Here is a 20,913-nt window from a genome sequence, read left to right as displayed (position 1 = left end):
TATTATCCCCATAAAGTTTTAACAACTTGTTCTGAGTTCCAAAAATGGCATAGCTTTATGACAGCAGTCTGACTCCAAGAACCAGGAGGGCTCTTGCTCTTACTGTTTCTGCTTTGGAAAGATATTTCTCAGTAGAGATAATGATTTTAAGGTTGGTAATTTGGAAATTGTTAGAAAGTGATATGATCAGTATGCTCTGAAATGTGCTTGATAAGCAAGTGTTAAAGCCAATGAAATGTTAGAATGTCTAAAGCATATCATCTGATATTCAGAATGCATTTAGAGAAGACAAGTATGCATTTGTTTGTAATTGAAACAATATATTACATACCTAAACTTTTCTAACTGAAATAGGCCCCAAAGATGAGTTATTCTGTCTCTTCACTAAGGAAACTGTAACCATAAAGATCGAATTACCTAATATGTTGGAAGAACCAGGCTGGAATCAGAATCTCTTGATTTCTAGCCTTATATTCTTTCAAACTGTAATAATGATAAAGGTTAAGGTGGGCTCCAACCCATATGTTGCCTGAGAATTATCCAACAGACTGTTAAATCAGTGTTTGGGAGTAATGATTCTCTGTGACAGCAATCAGTGTTTGAAAGTTCACACAGAGACATAATAATGAGAGGCGATCTGGTATTTTAAAGGATTAGAATAAATCATGACATTTTTATGGGTTATTCTTTAAATTTTCTTTTTCTAACACTGAAAATATGTAACAGAATGGCAGTTGGAATGGCTTTTGTGAATTTTAACAAAATGACGAAATGTGACCTGGAGCTAGGTTATATGGAAGTCCATTCTCACCTTACTTAGAGCCACATAGAGGTGGAGCAGCCAAGAATACTGCTGGTAACAGCTTTAGCACAAATTGTATGCCTTAACGTGGTATAAAGGACTGCAAGACACAGCTACTCTGGAGGTAGGTAACAAGTAAAGTTAGCTCCTCTTGCACAACTTAAAGGGCAAGGACTTCATAGACTTGACAGAGTGCTTGAATAACTTGACAGAGTGCTTGAATAACTAATTGCAGCATGCTACTAGACTGCCACATGTCCTTAGATAGTCAGTTAACTTTCTTTGCCTCGATTTTCCATCTGCAAAATGACTGGTCATTCTTGTTTAATCTAGGCTTGTCCTTCAAGTACAGTAGGTTTGGAAACTTACTACATTGCTGTAGCTCAGCAGAAAAATCTGAGAACATGCCGCAAAAGTAAACGAAGTTACTATTGAACTCACACTTAGAATCACTCAGTCAACAAATATTTATTGAATACCAACCTAAAGGGTATATTAGACTGCAGTAGCCTTAACCTAAGCTTTGCAATACATCTGTAAACAAGATGTGAATATTATTCTTCAGCCTTGAGATTGAGCACTCACAGAGCATAATAATAGTAACAGAATATTAATAATGCTTTTGCATATCTCATGTGGTCTTTTTTTTCTTTCAATAGTTCTTCCCATTCATTATATTATTTGAATCATATAACAGCCCTGAAGGAGAGCAAAACAGATATTATCTCCATGTTTCCCTGAGTTTTGGATGAGACTTTGAAACTCAGAGATCAAAAGTGGTTCTCAGGTAGGGTAATTTTGTCCCCCAAGGGAATTTGACAGTGTCTGGAGATATTTTTGGTGGTCACAACTGGGATGGTGCTACTGGCATTTAGTGAGTAAAGTAGGGGTACTGTTAAACATTTTACAATGCACAGGCTAGCTCATACAACAAAGAATTATTCAGCCCCAAATGTTAATCATGCTACGATTGAGAAACTCTGACATAGGCATTTTACCCAAAAGAATACAAAGTGATAGAGTTGGATGGACCAAAATCCAGATCTTGGATTCAGTCTAGTGTGTTTTCCACTGTACCTAAAATAAGGCATTAAAAAAATTGAGTCACATAAATTCTGGATTTATTGCTAATGTTTTGAGGAGGTATGAATGAAAAGTGGGGTTTGTTGATATCACTGTTGAAGGTTTTCATGTATAGTACAGATTGTATAATCCAATGAAAATCTATTAAGCATTTGCTGTGCGTCTTACAGTCTGCCTTCCATGTCCCACAGGGAACTTCGTCTACTTTCATCATTTTTTTAAAAACCTATTGAGCAACTACCAAATTTGAGTCATTTACCCAAGTGCCATTGAAATCTGGGCACAGCCCCTTTAGCAGCCTCTATACATAGTACCTACTGCCAATCTAAAGACCCATGGAACTTTTATAGGAAATATCACCAGGATACTCAACTAGAAATTCACAAAGCAGGACTTAATACCCCCTGGCTCCAAACTCATGCTTGTAACAATATTCCATAAGCTTAACTTTTACTTACAAAGGGTGGCATGTGACTTTAGAAGCTCTTAGAATCCAGGATAGTTCTTGTAGAATATTCTTGTTTTACCCTTCAAACCATTTTATAACCCAGAAGTTAGAAGGTTCTCCTAATCTTTCTAAAATTTTAACAGGTATCTTTCTGGATTCTAGCAAATTAAAGGATTATAGCTCGTGGCTCTGTAAGAATTTTTTTTTTCCTTCTGTGAATGCCTCACAGAACTTGAGCAGGAAATATTAGGGAAGAACAAATGCCAATTATGCTACATAACAGCCAAAGTACTCTATTAAATTATAAGCTGATCATATCACTTCCCTACTTATTACCTGTGAATAGCTTCCAGTTGCCTTTGGAATAAAATTTAGTCTCCTTAAGATGACCTTTAAGTTCTACAAAGGCAAGAATCTTATTTTTTTGCACCTGGCTCCTTATAAGCAGATAATGAAGCCTTCATGGATTTTGTAAGAATTAAATAACTTTTTGAAGAATGAATATTTGTTGATCTTTCAGATTCAATAACGAGGTAGAAATTAGTTACTTGCCCTCAAGGAACTTGCAATATACATTATGGCACGTTTTATCTTGTATTTTAAGAACTATGAGTCAAAATTGCCATAAGAGAAGATTACTAAGGAAATAAAGAAATTTCTTTGGTTAAGAATTCAAAAAAAACTTCATGGTAAAGATAACTAGCCTTAAAGAATGAGCTAGCCTTTTCACAAAGATGGCGCCAAAAGCAAAGAAGGAAGTCCCTGCCCCTCCCAAAGGCGAAGTCAAAGCAAACACTTTGAAGGCCAAGTAAGTAGTACTAAAAGGTGTCTACAGCCACAAAAAGATATGCATGTCATCCACCTTCCAATAGCCCTAGACACTGCAGCTCCAAAAGCAACCCAAATATCCTCAGAAGAGCGCCCCCCAGAGAAACAAGCTTGACCACAGTGCCATCATCAAGTTCCCCCTTGCCGCTGAGTCAGCCATGAAGAAGCTAGACGACAACAATACACTTTTGTTCATTGTAGATGTCAAGGCCAACAAGCACCAGATCACACAGGCTGTGAAGAAGCTCTATGACATTGACATAGCCAAAGTCAACACCCTGATCAGGCTTGATGGAGAGAAGAAGGCATATGGTCGGCTGGCTCCTGACCATGATGCTTTGGATGTTGCCAACAAAATTGGGATCATCTAAACTGAGTCCAGCTGGCTAATTCTAACTATAAAAATTTTTCACTGTAAAAAGAAAAAAAAAGAAAGAGCTGAACTGTAAACTCAAAAGATCAAGGGTCATGTTTTAATTCTGACAGATTTTAAGTGCATAATAAATGTTGAATAAATAATACCAGGATTTGCACATATACAGAAAATGGAGGAGGAGGGGAAGGAATTACAGGAATTACACAAGCCAAAGAGGCATGCAAGTGCCAAAGTGCTAAATTTATTAAGGAAAAGTGAAATTAGTTTCAGTGGAATATTTGAATGTAAAGGGGATTAGATTGAGATAAGGTTAGAAGTTAGTCTGTAACAGACATAAATGGCAGATAGTGAGCATAAAATAAGTGTATGAGTCTCAGAAGTTGACATGAAGATGATTAGGTTTCTCTTTGCAGACAGGAATTAGTTTCTGGGAGTACAGCCTAAAATGCAAATTACAGCTTGAGAAATACATTTAAGTGGTATCTGGAGTACAAACACTAATTAAGCTTGGAGTACTGGTTCTATTATCAGCATCATCACCACAATATTCAGATTCCTCTATTTGGCTTGGCTGAAAAGAAAGTGTTTCCTTATTTTTCTGAAAGGGAGCAACACAACCTGACAAAACCCTAGGGATGTTTGAATAGTTGTTATAGAAATTGTGTATTACTGAGGAGCTCCATGCAATGACTTCTAAGGTCCTTCCAATTCTTAGTGAGATTTCAGTGACCCACAAATGAAGAGACAGGACACTCAGGTCTCCATTTCAAGTGGTCTGCATATAGATGAAGAAATGGCTCATCCATCTCTTTTCAGGCCTAATTGTTGGAGCCAGACTTCTCTCCTTAGCTGGATCAAGAAGGAGAAGTATCCAAGAAGAGCTCATTAAATGTCTGCAGTTGATGAAGATGAAAAGGAATTTTGGAGAAATACACCCATTCAACTGTTTGTCCAGCCTTTCTTAATACTGTTCAATCAGTGCAATGACGGAAATAGGCACAGATTGAAATGTCATAAAAATATTTTAGACCCAGTTCCAGTTGGAGTTATTAGGAAAGGCAAAATGTGCTGTGAATGTTCAGAGTTCTTAGAACTAGACCTTGGAAGATGAGGAGGATTTGTTGCATTAGAAATTGTAAGGATAGGCATTCCAGACTGAAGAAACAATGTGAGCAAAGATACCAGACAGAAGTGCGGGTATGTCCTAGGAAACGTTGGCGATTGGACTTGTTTGGCTGGAACACAAAGTACATGTAGGCAGAAAGGTAGGTTGGGGCCTATATTTTAGAGATCTGTGCTCTCAGAACAAGGTGTTTAATAGCCAGTGGAGAGGTTAGTAGGCAGTGGAATTTTTTGAGCAGATAAGTAGAGCCAGGCCTTAGGTAGATTAATTTGTCATTGATGTATCATATAGTATGAACAGAGGGTAAAGGGTGCTGTTAGGAAAACCCATGTTTGTAATAGAGCTGCTGCTGATGAAAACCAGAGGCAGGCTGGGTGAATCTTCTAATTTACTCAGGATTAGGATAAGTGACCAACATTGTGACATTTACAGTTACAAAATTGTGACATTGGGTTAATAGTAAGGAAAATTTAATAGAGAGTAAGCCCTAGGCCAGGAAGGAAGATACCTAGGTTCTAGCCAAGGTCTCTCCACAGCTTTCTAGTATAACATTGAACAGGTTTCTTAAGCAACCTGTGCCTTGGTTCTTCTTAACCAAGAAGAGATTCTGTGAGGATAGAATAAGATAATAGAGTTCGATTTATAGGAAGGAAATGCCATTGTTTTGTACATGTCATTTGTTCAGGTTCTATGCACTCATTCATTTGGTGAATATACAGAGTAAAAACATTTTTAAGTCAATCTTATCTTACAGTTTGTTCTGTTTTCTCAACTGTCCTTTTATGTGGCACTCATCAAGGTTGAGTGCCCTAGAATTTAATTTATATAAAGGATCTGGATTTGGCATTTCAGACTACTTAAAGGTCAGTAGCAGACAGTGTGTTCTCTTCCTTTCTTCCACTTTCAGAAACAGGTGTGAGTTTTCTTTACAGTCTCCTCACATTTGTCACAAAACAAATATTTTATAAAAGTATTTATAAAGGCAAACTATGCCAGAATATGATAATGTTAGATTTACAGAGGTTTGTGGTTTATACTGTAGGCTTCTGCGAAGTGCATACATAAAACTAGATGAATTTGTAATACCTTCCAATTCTTAAAAAGTTCATTGTATCTGTGTTGCTTCTATATCACCTATATTTTGCTACTTCTTGATATGGAGCTATTGAATAATTTGTAAGCATAGCTATCTAATATTATATAGCATTTCAGACTAAGTTTTGCCCAGTGTGTCGTTAATGGATTAAGGTATTAATTTGTCTGTTTTATGTCTAAGTTGCCAAAGGAGAAATGCAGAGAAAAGTAACTTATTTCAGCAAACACTTATTGTAATCTAGTACCATATGCAGCATATTAGAAAATGCAGGAGATTCACAGATAAATAAGACAAGGTCCTCATAGAAATTACAGTTCAATAGTAAGGATAAGGATAGAGAAGTGTTCTGTATCCTGGAAACTAAACTGTGAAAAATATAGAATTAAGTTTTAGGTCTGTGTGGAACTTCATTAATCACGTAATTTAGTGTTTATACGGTTAAGGAAAATGAAGCTCTAACATATAAAATGGCTTGCCCGATATAGTATTAATCACCTGCATCTCTTTCACGTATAAAGTAGTTCTCTGTCTTCTACATTTTGTTGCTTGTATAGTAATAACATGGTCTATTCATGTTTGCCTAGAAGGCATAGGTGATCTAGAAGTTGGACAATGGTCATTTAAAAAAATTAAGTTTGTCTTTAGCATGCATCCTCTTGAAAATGATAGCCCTCCGTCACTGTATAATTCTCCTTGTAATAAGTTCCTCCAGGATCTGTCTTGCCCTAACAGGTTTCTCATCTTCTTTGCTCAGCCTGAGCACCTTAGTAAGGTGGAGTGGAGCTGTGGAAAGATGAAATTTATGATAGAAGGGGGTGACTTTGAACCAGTATCTTGAAACACTGTTGATTGGAATCAAATCACAGGTTTGCTTTCTGTCTTTTCCATAGATAGTTAGAATAATATTCTAAGAGCAGTTCCTGAGTTATCCTTTTTACTAAAATAGATATTCTTAGCCAAGAATTTCTGAGTAAAAGAGCTACTCCCACTAATTCATAGCTGCTCTTTTATTCTTCTAAAAACTTGTCAGTCCATGCAGCATTTCTTGTTTGCCTAGATCACTGGCCACTCATAAATGAAGGCTAAGTTTTAAGTGTAATTGTTTGAAGTAATTTTCCCTTTTATGTCTCTGGTAGTTGGTTACTTTTGATGCAGCCCATTAGTCTGATGTATTACTCTACTATTAGAGTATGTAGACTATGAATAGTTTGGTTTCTTCCCATGGAAAGTACTTTTAGGGAATCCTGTGCAGATTATCTGAAGTAGTAAAGCTCACTTTGGTATATGGTGAAGAAAGAGAAAATAATATTGAAATCTGCAGATAATCACTAAATTAATTTCTTGCCAGTTCTATTTATATCTTTCTCATCTTAGCCCAATCATTGCCGTGAAGAAAAAGCAAGTGAGAATTTGCTGTAGATGATCCATTGGAGTTATTTTATTATTAACAAAGGCAAGAAGAAGGGAAAACAGTAGCCTTTGTTTTATTGAAGAATTTTTAAAAGGATAAAAATCCAAGCTGTGTTGGGGGGGGTGGGAAGGCGGTGAGTTTTTGGCAATTATTCTCCTGAGTTCTGTCTTTATAAACCTGCAAGTGTAATAAGTGGCTAATGGCTCCACTATCTGCAGACTTAATCTAGGAGAATTTCTCTCTCTCTCTCTCGCTCTCTCTCTCTCTCTCTCTCTCTCTGTGTGTGTGTGTGTGTGTGTGTGTGTGTGTGTGTGTACAATTTTAAGGTCTTTTACATTTCTTTTTTTCTTATTGACCTAACCTATTTTCTTTCTGCCTCCACTGCATCATTTTACTTACTGTGTTTAGTACTTTGTATGGCAGAACTTTGGGAATCCTAAGTTTTTGCCAGTTCTGGGTCAGAGCTTGTGTAAACCTGTGATTTACTCAAGCCTAATATCCTTTGTGAATGAATTGGTAAAGTTAAGTATCCTTATGATCACTGCACCTCAAGAAAGACACAAGCCAAAGAAAGGCAACTAAAATATCTGAAGGATTGTGTGTTTATAGCCATACAGTTTCTACCAGTCACATTTCTACCAGTCAATTCGGAATAGGAATGTGAGGCCAGGGCCTCGGGGATGAGTGGAACAACATCATAACCTTCAAGGAGAAGCATCTTCCCCAATACATTCATCAAATTGTATTTCCCATTCCTGTTTACTGGGAGCTACTATGTTTTTTCTAAACGACTCCAATATATTGGCCTGGAATGCCGGGTTTCAGAGAGACCCCTAAGCCCTAATTATTATTGCATTATATCAAGGTCTCCCTGTCATTCCTATATCTCCTTTACCTCCTCCCTCACCAAAAGGACAACCTATGTGTGGAATTCATAACGCTATTAAGGAATTATAAAGTGCACCTATAGGGACACTTGGAACAAAACCTGAGCCACTTTTCAAAAAATCTACTGCGTGTGTACAGGTCATCAGAAGGCAGGATTAGTCCAGTTAAACTGGTTGCTAGATCATGTGAACATAGTCCGTAAACATGAATCCCTGTTTTTGGTGGTTTACTATCTTTGACCTTGAATTGCCCATGTCTGTGCTTGGTTAAAGTTTATTTTACCAATCATAAATAATGACTGCAGAAAGCAGATGCCCAACTAGATAGATTTCTCTTTGTTTAGTGTTTTTACAAATCTAAAAAGGAACATGACCCTAATCGTTTTAAGAATAAAAACTTTCTTCCTTATCTTCTTTATCATAGAAGTCAGTCTCCAAAAGAATTGTCCGAGGCTCCAGATTATATCTGTCTGAGCTGGAGAAGAGGGACCATGTGGCAGATATATGATCACTTCTGTGTAATCCTTCTGTGGAGTCTAATCTCCATAGCCCCTATGGATTATTGTTTCTTATTAATCATTGTGCAATACCAGGAAAATAAAAGAGAATTGAAGTTTAAACTAAACCTATCAGAAGTAATGTCAATGCTAAGACTCAGAGTAGGCATCAGAATTTAGCCTTCTCACTAATTTCTTAACTTATGTCCATAAATCCATGTTTATTTTGCTAGAGATGCTAGATTTTGCAAAGAATCTCACCCTCTAGTTAAGCTTTACAACGTGTCTGTGTTGTGAGGGGTGGGCAGGAATAGAGGAAATTTCTCTTTTGATGATCTCAGTCTACTCAGAAGTAGACTGAGAAAGAATTAGACCCTTGAATACAAGGCAGTTTTGAAACCTATTTTTATAAATACTTTTACTTATTAAATGCATAGAAATGCAAAGCTATATGACATTCCATGTTGAATTTCATTTCCCACATCTAATAGTATTCAAGGAAATAGAAACAAGTTGACATATAGCCAACTTTAAGTACCTAAACGAAAATAACATAAATGCTCCCTAGGAACTGAATAGCCTAAAGCCTTCCTAAAAATTAAACTTAACTACTTTATAGAAACTCATACTTGATTTTTTCTTCCCTATAGTCAGTTTCTAGACCATTTCTCTTGTATTTCCTTAAAGATCCAAGAAGTTTTCTATGGTAGAAGCAAAATCTATTAATGAACTATCCACATGAGTGCTGATAGCCACTTTATGGTCTCAGGAGACAGGTTAGGCAAAATGGCTTGAAAGAAGTCTTGGCTAGAACACTTTGTAGAAGAGAAGCTACTTTGCCCACAAAGTTCATTCACTGGATTTTCCCTGTCTACAGTCTTTTATTGGCTCATATTCCACATAACGATAATAGCTACCATTCATTATGCACTTTGGTAGATGTTTTATGTCTGTTATCTCAGTACAGCCTCCCAGCGGCTCTCTCATTTCTACAAGCCAGAAACCAGCTCCAGAGAGACTAAGTAATTCTTCCAGGTCATAAAATCAGAGCACCTTTCAAATTCTTCAAAAGATGGTTTTTAGCTATCTAGTTGAGCTTGTCACTCTATTATGTAGTGTAAAGGTGCTTAATCCAGTATGGGTCCCTCTTGGATTCTATCAGAGAAAACTAGTTTGCCCGAATGGGCGAAAACGTAAGTAGAAATACAGTATTCTTAATCTTTCCACCTAGTTACAAACTCAACTTGGTAAATAAAATATTGTGGGTGGATTTTTTTCATAGATCGAAAGTTAGGAATCCTAAGATTTTTTTTGTTGTTTTTCAGCTCTATCCTTGAGTTGTATATTAAGATTATTTTGTTAATATTCTTCTTTATAAATAATTTGTAGATTTGATAAAGTAGAAGAATAAAGATAAGAAAAGTGAACAGTAGAGGTTTTAAACAAGAACAGGAGTGTTAGCCAGGAGTTAACATATGCATATAGATTGTCCTAAAAAATCCAGTGAATCAGTAAGGAAACTTAGCCAAGGTTCCATTCATCATTACTAACTCTTCTACAAGTTCCATTCATTGTAATTATGTTACAAATCAAAACATTTGATTCCAAGATACAGAAGACAATCTGGTGACTGCCAGCGGGTAAGGGGTTGGGAGTCTGGGAGAAATAGGTGAAGGGATGAAGAAATACAAATTGGTAGTTACAGAATAGTCACGGTGATGTAGAGTACAGCATAGGGAATATAGTCAATGGTTTAGAAATGGGTATGTGTAAAACCAGATGGATAATAGAGTAATCAGGGGATCACTTTAGAAATGATAAAAATGTCTAACCAATGTACTATATACCTAAAACTAATATAAAATTTAAAAAATAAATACTTGGTTCCATAAAAGTATATAGTGCAGCTACTTTGTGAACCTTGAACTCAGTTCTCAGAAGGAGACAGCAGGGTGGAGCTAAGTTACAGAAAACAGTTCTGAAGGATCAAGTCATTGAAGTTGGCTGTGGAGTTTAAAGAAACTTGCATAAACCAAAGGCAAAACAGCACAGCTCAAGATTAAACCATTTTCTTCAGATTACAAATTAAGACAACAAATTTATTGTTATATTGCTATTCTTTGGTTTATTCTTACTTTAGTGCCCATTTTTATTCTGGAAGAAGCTGAGCTTGGATCTCTCAGATTAGAGCTATCGAAGGAAACAGACTAACACTAACCAACTGCCAGTTTACCTCTTGTAAGTAGAATTTCTCTTCTAGGGAGAATGGGTTAGGTGTGTTTGATTGCTTTAGAAGATGAGTTAGTTATCCAAATACAAATGGCACATCATTGAAAAGTCAAGTAGCTAAACAATAAGAATGTGATGTATTTTATTTATTATACTTTAATGATAAATTTCTAAGTTTTTCTTTTTTTGATATCATTTGTGTTTGATATGTTCCCATGAGATTTTTTTCTAGAACAAAACTTTTAGTGAGCATAAAGACTTGCCAGGATTGACTTGAGTTTGTGCTTACAGTATATGTTCATATATTAATTTCCACTAGAATTGTACCTTCCGAATCATATACCATTGCATAGGATTCCATTATAAGAAATCCATTGTGCACTGATGATGAAAGGAAATAAATTCTTTTCCTCCTCTACTTCCTAGTATATTTGAATGTGAAACGTATCCTACAAAGATGACACTTCAAAACAGATGCACACTTTGAAAGGTGTTCTTGAGATTTGAACATATGAATTACTGAGTCGCTGATGTGTCCAGAGAGATTTGATTACATATCTTAATGGAACAGGTTTTACTCTAGTTGGTAATGAGGCACCTGAACAGTTAGGAACCTGCGGGTCTTCAAAAAATGTTGATGAGAAGAACATATAAAAGTTCATCAAGGAAGTCAAGGGTACGAGTCTTAAGTAGTCTGTGATTCTGTGTTCTTGCTTTTTAAACTGTCCTTTACATGTCATATTATGCCCCAAAATGAAAATTATGACTATAAAGTTTCCCCTTCTAGCTTTTAGCCTTGAAGTTCCTTCAGGAAAGACTCTGGTTCATCTCTGTATCTCTGTTTCTTACACAAGAAGGCACTTCACAAATATTCACCAAATCAATGGCCAGGATTTATGTTGATAATATGGAGTGAAATTATCTTTTGTGGTTTTCTTATGCTCCAGTCACTTTCAAAACTCTTATTGGAAGAGAACGAAATTTGTGACTTCAATCTCTTTATATAAGGATGTGTTATCAGTCTTCCTGGCTAGCAAAAGTCTTTTCATTCTTATTTCACTTCATTTGCTTGGTTCAAAATCATAATTTATGATCACCTAGATACCAGTGATCTCTCCATCCTACCATAATTCTATCTGAAAACTGTGCCCACTTAACCATTTGTCCCATAATTGAAACTTTGTGTGCTCTCTTGTTGATATTTTTGTGTATATTTTATTTTTAACTTCTAATATAAAAACTTTGTGGACAGAAATCTTGTTATATATCTATTTGTACCTCCAATCTAGTCCCTTTATGGCAATGGTGTTAATAATACCAGATTGTCAAGCTCTATAATTCTAAATTAATATAGTGTGTGACATGAAAGTTAATTTAAGTTCAAAGTTGAATATTTGTGCCTTTGAGTTAGACATACATGACTTCCTGAATCTAATTTCCTCTCGAAAGTATGCCTTTTCTCTGTCTCTTACTAGTGCATATTACCCTGTTTATTTCCTTCACAGGAAATTGATTCTGTTTACTTAATTCTTTTTCTCTATATCAGACACCTTGTTTTTCTTATTCACTATTACTTACATAGTAGGAGCTTTGTAAATATTTATTGATTGAATGGATAATGAGAGGCACACTCGAGCTCATGAACATGAATACCTACTTGGAATTTCTAACATTCTCTCCTCCACAGATGGGAGTTGAGGGACACTTAAAGAGACTCCATCAACACCTTTTTCAGCGCCCTCCTCAACTTCCAACTTCCCACTCCCCACTCCCACCTACAGCAGTTTAGGTCCTTGGTTTATGTCCCAGATGGACTTTTGCAGGAAAGCTATGATATGGTAGCTGACTTTGCCATTGTCTAGACTTAATTTAATATAGAAAAGCCAATTTATATGTTGTTGTCAGTGTTCTTAGCTCTAATGCCCTGCTAGGATTGAAATTGTATCTAAATTCTGAGCACACTGCTTGCCTAGGGCAGCAGGAGACCTTTTCTTCAAATTTAAATCAGCTGAAGGCTAGTTGTCCTATATGTGAAAATGTATTCTTAATATCCTGATTGCACACAGGCCATCCAATTAGGTGAATTAACTGAAGTGCTTGCTTTTTACTACTGACATTTATTAGAAATGATTAGAAAGCCTAAGAGCAGTTAAATTTCATTAATGACATCAATTTGTCTGTTATTACAAAAATTGTCTGCTTCCTACAGCTTGAAGAAGCTACTTTTCTTCTCATCTCATATTTAGATTTGAACATATATTGAACCTATTTATTCAAGGAATGGTTCTGTAGAATAGGAGTTAGATTTCTGAAACTCTAGGTGCAAATCCTTTCTGCCATAATTTCCAAAGATGATCCCTGTGAGCACAGTTACTTCCCTCTTTATCTGTAGATTATGAACAATATTCTGAGGAAAGATGCTAGGAGAGCATTCATCTACTGGATGAAATCCCACATAGACGAAATATTTATCAAGATTTTTATATACTTAAGATTTCATATTCTTATTATATATAATCCTTTTTCTTAGACACTTCTGCCAACTCAGAACTTTTCCTGGAAAAATGGACCATTCCCACCATATGGGGATGAACCATATGGACCACAACAGTACCATGGCACCTCACCATCACCCGACCACTTCAGCCTCCCACTCCCATGGCGGGGGAGCTGGCCACATGATGATGATGGTGAGTACCATAGTAGAAGCAGCCCAGACCCTTTCCCGTACACTTGGGTAATAGAAATAATTGAACTTTAGGACTGGAAGGTTGTTATTTAAAGGTCAGTTTATCAATATGGGAAAGCTAAGGCAGACTTAGACAAGTCAAGTGATTTGCCCAAGATCATGTGGCAGGTTAATTACAGAGCCACACCAAAACCAAGATTTCTAAGGTCCATTCTTCTGTATTCCTTTCTTTCAAAATTGATCCTTTTCTGAATTAAGTTCTGGTCTTTATGCTTTGTATAAAAAAGAGAAAAAGACAAAAGTTGATGGGAGGAACAAAGGAGAGTGGTAGTATTGCTAAAATGAGAAAGCCTCCTACTTCAGTGAATGTCTCTTATTACCCATATCTGCTACTGTTAAGTGTTTTAGGCTTCTTTACCTGAAATTCTCATTTAGAATCTTCAGTCATCTCTAATTGACGTGTTATTGTTTTCTGATAGCACATGACCTTCTACTTTGGCTTTAAGAATGTGGAACTATTGTTTTCTGGCTTGGTGATCAACACAGCTGGAGGTGAGTAAGCCATCAGGTAGTGTTTGAGAGAGAATAATAAAGAGTCTGGAAACCCAGCAACTGTTTCTGTCATAGTTACTAAGTCATTCTGGTTATGATACATAACCATCTTGCTTCCTATTTCCTACCTAAAAAGTAAGCATACACAATGCTTAGTTCAGAGTTCCTGAAAAATAATTTAGATAACAGATAGAAGTCTTTTGTAATCCATTTCCTGTCATCTTTTCCCAGAGTGCTTCCTTGCTTGATAAGTTATTGGTCATGGACATAAGACTATACTCAAGTTAAAATAACTCTGTATTAAAAACTATTGATCTAGTATGATGTGCCATTTTACAGATAATTTAAGATTCAAATAGTAAAATGATTAGCCCTAAATCACATAGAATTAGTATGTCAGAACTAGGACAGGAATCCATACCTTCTAGACCTACCTGGTCCAGTGCTTTTCTAGTATACCAAATTGTGCTCTACATCATTCCTGATTCTGGCCCATCTCAGTGTCAGTCTTAGATTTTTGGGTAACTAATCACCCACTGTTTTGTGTCTATAATGTTGAGTTGTGCTTTAAGTTCAAATTGCACAAGCCCAATAGTCAATTGGACTGCTTAAGATGCAGTTAAATCTTTGGAGCCATAAAATTACTTTGTTCTGGGAAGAAAGGGAGCTTTTATTTCAGGTAGTATATTAAGTAAGAAGTTTGAATACATTCATAGCATTACCAATGCTTTCCAGTGTGAAAGACTTAGAATTGAAATACTGTTCAAGAAATAGTTAGCATTTACAAAATAAGTTGTTTTATTCCCCTTTTGTATACTGTACTCGGAAATTAAGAAGAGCACCTTTCTTGTGTTACGTTTCTAGCTCAGACAGCATACCAGCTAGTATTTTTGAACACGTTTGACAGCGCCACCATCTTTTCCTTCCCTACTTAGAAATGGCTGGAGCTTTTGTGGGAGTGTTTTTACTAGCAATGTTCTATGAAGGACTCAAGATAGCCCGAGAGAGCCTGCTGCGCAAGTCACAAGTCAGCATTCGCTACAATTCCATGCCTGTCCCAGGACCAAATGGAACCATTCTTATGGAGACACACAAAACCGTTGGGTAAGAAGATTGAGCAGACTAGGTGAAAGTTCTGGGGATCTAGGTTAGCTAAGCAGCAAAGCAGCTATTTTACTTGCAACAGCCTCCTTCTCTAAGGTCATTTAGAATCATTTTAATGATTCTAAATGACCTTAATCAAAACTGGCTGTGGAGGCATAGGATCGTGATCATGAGCAGGCCAAAGGAGGAATGCTAGTAACTCATTTGCAAAAATGAATGTTCTTAATAGTAAGTATTGGTCACTTTGGAAGAAGGTAAGGAATCCATGTTGTAAAATATTTACCAAAATAATAATAAGCAAAGAAATTCAGGTCAGGATATAGAAGAACGGCAGCGTCCAATTGATTATATAAAAAGTTGGACCTACCCAGCTTTTCTCAGTTTGTTTACAGTATAAGACTAGAAATTTCTGCATTCCATCTCAGTAAGTATTGGGATGACTATCGCTTTTTCCCAGAGATTGACAAATGCTTTTGAGATTCAGTTTTAATAGAAATGTAGGTATTAAAACTAAATTGAAATTCAAGCAATCCTATAGACCAATATCCTGCTCTCAAGTAACAATGTTATTTATTCCCATTGTACCGATGAACTTATTGAGGCCCCAAACTGGTGTGGCTTACCTAAGGTGACAGAACGAGTAAGTGACAGAGGGAATAAATAGCCAGGTTTCTGATTCCTAATTAAGTACTTTCTACTATACCCCCAAAGCTCAATTCTATTTCCATTTTTTTAGAATGTGAACTTTGCAAAGGTAGAAGGCCTGAAAATGTTCAGGCAAATAGGTATAAGAGGGTTTAGGCTTCCCTTTCAGGATCCAAGGTGGAAGTAAGTCAGAGGATTAGTCCTTCCTTTCCCCAATGCCCAAGAGGGTTCCTCCCGCTGACATAACCGTAACTAGCCATTGCTTATAAACCTGACAGCGCTATCATGTTTCATTTCCAGGGACCAATAAACAACATACATACACACAAGTACCCACGAGTTGTCAGGGTGACTATGAGGGAGTCTAGTTCAAGCTGAGCTCGTGACAACTGTTCCCCTTTTCTCTAGAGCTGCAGAACTTTCCTGGGGTCTTTGATTATTGTTTCCCTATTTACTCCCCAGGCAGCAGATGCTGAGCTTTCCTCACCTCCTGCAGACAGTGCTGCATATCATCCAGGTGGTCATCAGCTACTTCCTCATGCTCATCTTCATGACCTACAATGGGTACCTCTGCATTGCTGTAGCAGCAGGGGCTGGCATGGGATACTTTCTCTTCAGCTGGAAAAAGGCAGTCGTTGTGGACATCACAGAGCATTGCCATTAATGTCAAACTCCACGGTGTTGCCTTATTGATTGTGGTGGGAAGCAGTTCAAAACTGGAAGACATGATTTCTCGTCATATCCTCCCTTCTTGTTCCTTATCTCCTTACACACACACAGACACGTGCTCAGCAGAGGTTTAGCTTACAGTCTTGGAGCTAAAGTGGAAACCTCCTGACTCTTCTTTTTCCTGAGCTGAGATTCCCATATCTCTTAAAGTGAAGCCACCCATGAGATGTTCCCTCTTCCACCATTATCTTAGATCCAAGTCATACATTCTGGTCTAATCCAGGTGGCTTTCTAGTCAGTGACTTGATCACTTGCTTCCTTTTTTAGTCTTCTGGTTTTTTTTTAACAGACAATCTGTGAATTTGATGGGTTTTTCCTGGGTCAGGGATGGAAAAGGATTAACTTCAGCCAAGATATATGACAGCTGAGGGAAATTCTTGCCCAACTAAACACAGAACCCAAACTTAACATTAAAAAATAAGTTCCAGTCTTTGGACTCAATGAGTGGGAAATACATTGTGCCTTTCCCTAGGTGTGGTGTGTTGTACTGAAATCTTTACAGTGGGCAGAGGGGTGGTCTGAGACTAAATACAGGCCTGGAGCTTGCAGAAGTGCGCATTCTTGGGTGGCTGACTCATCAATTGTGTTCCCACTTAACATTTTGATTAGAATGAATTTGTCAATCAAAAATGATGACAATCAATTTGAGAAAATAGAAATCGATATTTTAAAATAAAACCGTTAACATTTTACTTTGACTTGGTACCTTGGTTTGTCACAGCTGAATGACGCAAAAGAGCTTGAACATTACCTCCCATTATTGTTTTCACATGTCTGCCACTAAACCAGTGGTTTTCAAACTTCAGCATGCATCAGAATCACCTTGAGGGCTTGTTAAAAACACTAGTTGCTGGGCCTCAACCCAGAGCCAAAAATTGGCATTTCTAACAAGTTCCCAGGTGACTGTCAGGGTACTACACTTAGAGAATCTCTGCTTTAAACTAAGGGAGTATCTCCTGGTGGAGTGAGCATGGGAATTTGAATTGCTGATTGGTAGGTGGTATGTCTGGGTTTAACTCGTGTACTAAATACTGCTGATCAATACTTAATCATTCCACAGAAATTTATTCAGCTCCAACTGTGTGTGTGTGCCCAAGCACACATGCACAAAGGGCTGTAACCAAAGTAACTTATCAGCATGTGTGAAATCACTGGTCCTTATTTTTAAAGATCTGTAATTCTTGGAATTAGCTTGAATGTTGAAAAGACCTTTGATCCGGAGTATAAATCAACCAGCCATAGGCCAGAAGGGCAAAAGTCTAGCCCTGTCTTTGGTAGAGAGGCTTAGGGTGTCAGCTGCTGATAGCCAGATTTTCCTCAGCCCCTGATATCTATGCTCACACCAGGCAGATCGTCATCCTTTACATCAGGGGTCCCCAGTCTTCTGGCCGTGGACCAGTACCAGTCCATGGCCTGTTAGGAACCAGGCCACACAGCAGGAGATGAGTAGCAGGTGAGCGAGCAAAGCTTCATCTGTATTTACAGTCGCTCCCCAGTGCTGGCGTTACCACCTCAGCTCCACCTCAGATCATCAGACATTAGATTCTCATAGGAGCACCGGTCCCTGGTGCCAAGGAGGGTCAAGACTGCTGCTCTTCTTACTTTTGGGGGCTTAATGAGCTCATAAGTGGCCAAAACCTTTTCTCAATAAAGAATCACATTGTGTTTTTATCTGTCCAGTTGTTAGTCTACACTGCAGTTTTGTTCCCAGTCCAAACTACCTCTGTAAAGTGACTCTTCTGTGCTGGTCTGTTAAATCCTGCCCTCCTTGGTGCTAGACTCCAATTGTGCCTCAGGGCAGAAGAGACAAAATACAGCTATCCTGTTGGCCTCTGTTGTGGTTTTGAAATTTGTACTTTCTCTGTGGGTGCAGTTAAATATTGCAGAACGAGGAATGTGTACTTTCATGGCTTTGAACCAAGAGAGGGTTATGAGCCTACCGGATTGAGGGTAAAATCTAAGAACCAACATTTAGAGTTTTGTGCTTTGCTCTCATTCCACTCCTTATAGTGCCGATACTTAGTATGAGCAGAGTAAATAACAGATGCTGACAGAGTCCAACATTAAGGTATAAATAGCTTGTTATTGTCTCAGAAGCCAAGGAATAAGAAAACCATGAGAAATAAAATAATGTTTAGTAGTAACCCTGGTGCTCTCTAGAAATCTTGGCATGAGCTGCTATATAAAATAATTTTTTAAGGAACAATACCTTATCACCAATGTAAAAAAATCAAGGCCAGTTAAGACAAAGTGCTATGAATTTGAAACTCCCAAAGAGAAATATTGGTTTTGGATAGGTTTTCAGGATAGTCTCCTGAAAAACCTGAATTTTAGCAATTCTTAGACTAGGTTGCCAAAGGAAGAAGCTAGTGAAAGAGGAAAATTAAAGTTTAATTTTTTTCTCTTGTGCTCTTAGATTTGTGATGATATAATGATCTCGTTGACTTTCATTTCTGTACCCCTGTTCAGGCAGAATTTAGTGCCTGACTTCTTCGTTCATTCTGGATCCAAATCTCTTCTCCTTCCCTGTTCAAAGTATTAGAAGCCTGTATCCCCATTTCTTTGGCCCCTTATCCTGTTCTTTTTTCTCTTTCTGTCTTTCATATCTAAAAGATAACGTCTTTTATCCCATATGTCCAGTTTATTAAATCTCCCTAGCCCTCACGATGCAGTGGACATTACTATGCAGTGGATATAGATACCAACCAGAAGTTGTAACACTTGGTAGAGACCTTAAGCACATTTCAAGGAGCAGTTGTCCTACCGGACTTCCTATAAAGTTAGGTAGAGGTTACCTAGTACCATCTGCAGTTATAAAGTCTTAGGCGCTCTCTCCAGTCTATGCTGGAGGAACACTCAGCGCCCCCATTACCCACAAACAGGGAATCTTCTCTGTCCACCAGGAAATTAGAAGTTCACATTTCTTCACTACTTCCATGGTAGGGTAGTCTGGAATTCCCTTCCAGGCTGTGGGGCACTGGTCTTGAGTTCTGGCTACAAAAAGTTCCCTATAAGGAGCTGGAAGAAGGCAGGGGTTACATCTTCATGTCATTTAATTTTGATCCTCTCCTCTCCAACTGCTTCTTAAAAAAAATACATCTAAAGATACAAGGTCTACATTTGACATAATGCCTTAATCACTGGGTCTATAATTAATATTGACTGTTTTAGATTGTAAGCTCCTGGAGAGCAGTATTGCTGTAGTAGGAATGTTTTAACAGTATCATGTACAAAAGAACAAAATAAATATTTTGATTTTGTGATTCTACTCATGTCTTTCTACCCAGAGTGATATCAGAATAAGTGGTCTCTTCATTGTCCACATAGAGTCTTGGCCATTACCACTCAGCTTCAACCAACAATGATAAATCCATGGCCAACCTGGTTCCCAGAGTCCATGATCTTAACCACTTGCTATCTGATAAAATAAGTGGAATAGGAAATTTACTCCTTGTGAGCAGAAGAAAAGCAGAAATCTACCCATGGGAGTGGTTGGGAAAGGCTTCATGAGGTCTGCTGCTTTGATTAAACTCACCTCCTCACCGGCTGCTCACCAGGCTTCACACGAGGCCCAAGGGGATGGAGTGCTCAGTTCCTGTTCTGTTCTGATCCCGTGCTCAGGATGTGTGAGTCCTGATCCAAGGAAAACTGCATAAGAACTCAATTTGTTAAGTGTCCGTGCTTAATTTGGAAAGGAAGAATCTTCCTCTAAGCTTCATTGCTACTAAGGGGTTTAGGGAGCCCCAGGGACAATTTCAGAATGGGAGACTTTTGAGGTAGCCAAGGACTGAGACCAGCTATCTCTAGGCTTCTGGGGCTGATGGCTGATGGTAGGTCAGCCTGGTTGCACCATGAGCATTTTCTGTTAAGGGATAGGCGCAATTGACTTGGGGTATAAAAGGAAGTTGTGGGAAGGCTTATTTCCCAATTTTGTGGGAAGTTGTGGGGAGGCTTATTTCCCAAGATCCCAATGTGATTTTAAGTATAGCTCTAAGTTTCCATCATTGAGGATCTAGTTCTCAGTTAACCTTCCTGCCTTCTTTCCTCCCATACCTTTTCTGAGTGGATGGGAGGAAGAACCAGAGATTTGTTCGGGGTTTAATTTTTTAAAGTCCCATCCCCCTCCCCCCTCCCCTTTGGCAACCATCAGCTTGTTCTTTGTATCTATGGGTCTATTTCTTTGTTTTATTCTTTTTTTTTTTTAAGATTCCACATATAAATGAGACCATATGGTACTTGTCTGACGTATTTCACTTAGCACAGTACCCTCTAGGTCCATCCATATTGTTGCAAAGGGCAAGATTTTATTTTTTATTGCTGAGTAATATTCCACTGCACACACATGCATGTGTGTCTGCGTGTCTGCGTGTGTGTGCACACACCACAGGATCAGGAACAGAGCAGGGACTGAGCA

The 20,913-nt window shown here is 37.8% G+C and overlaps 1 protein-coding gene and 1 pseudogene across 2 annotated transcripts in view; both read left to right on the top strand.

Annotated features, from left to right (window-relative positions):
- Positions 1-18,178, top strand: part of SLC31A1 (solute carrier family 31 member 1) — a 30,065-nt gene extending 11,887 nt beyond the window's left edge. The window contains exons 2-6 of one of the 2 annotated variants that reach the window (XM_039866890.1): positions 10,692-10,789; positions 13,311-13,470; positions 13,949-14,021; positions 14,957-15,125; positions 16,233-18,178. In XM_039866890.1, coding sequence (XP_039722824.1) covers positions 13,345-13,470; positions 13,949-14,021; positions 14,957-15,125; positions 16,233-16,434 — 570 coding nt within the window. In that variant the 5' untranslated portion in view covers positions 10,692-10,789; positions 13,311-13,344 and the 3' untranslated portion in view covers positions 16,435-18,178. The remainder of the gene's footprint in view (positions 1-10,691; positions 10,790-13,310; positions 13,471-13,948; positions 14,022-14,956; positions 15,126-16,232) is intronic. The other variant, XM_039866889.1, reaches the window with a different exon arrangement.
- LOC120605823 (60S ribosomal protein L23a-like) lies at positions 933-3,654 on the top strand (annotated as a pseudogene).
- Positions 18,179-20,913: the final 2,735 nt, after the last annotated feature.

This window comes from Pteropus medius, unplaced genomic scaffold (genome assembly GCF_902729225.1).
Source record: "Pteropus medius unplaced genomic scaffold, Ma_sr-lr_union100, whole genome shotgun sequence".
Lineage (NCBI taxonomy): Eukaryota > Metazoa > Chordata > Mammalia > Chiroptera > Pteropodidae > Pteropus > Pteropus medius.
Note: the sequence above shows the minus strand (reverse complement) of the source record. Positions and strands in the feature narration are given on the sequence as shown.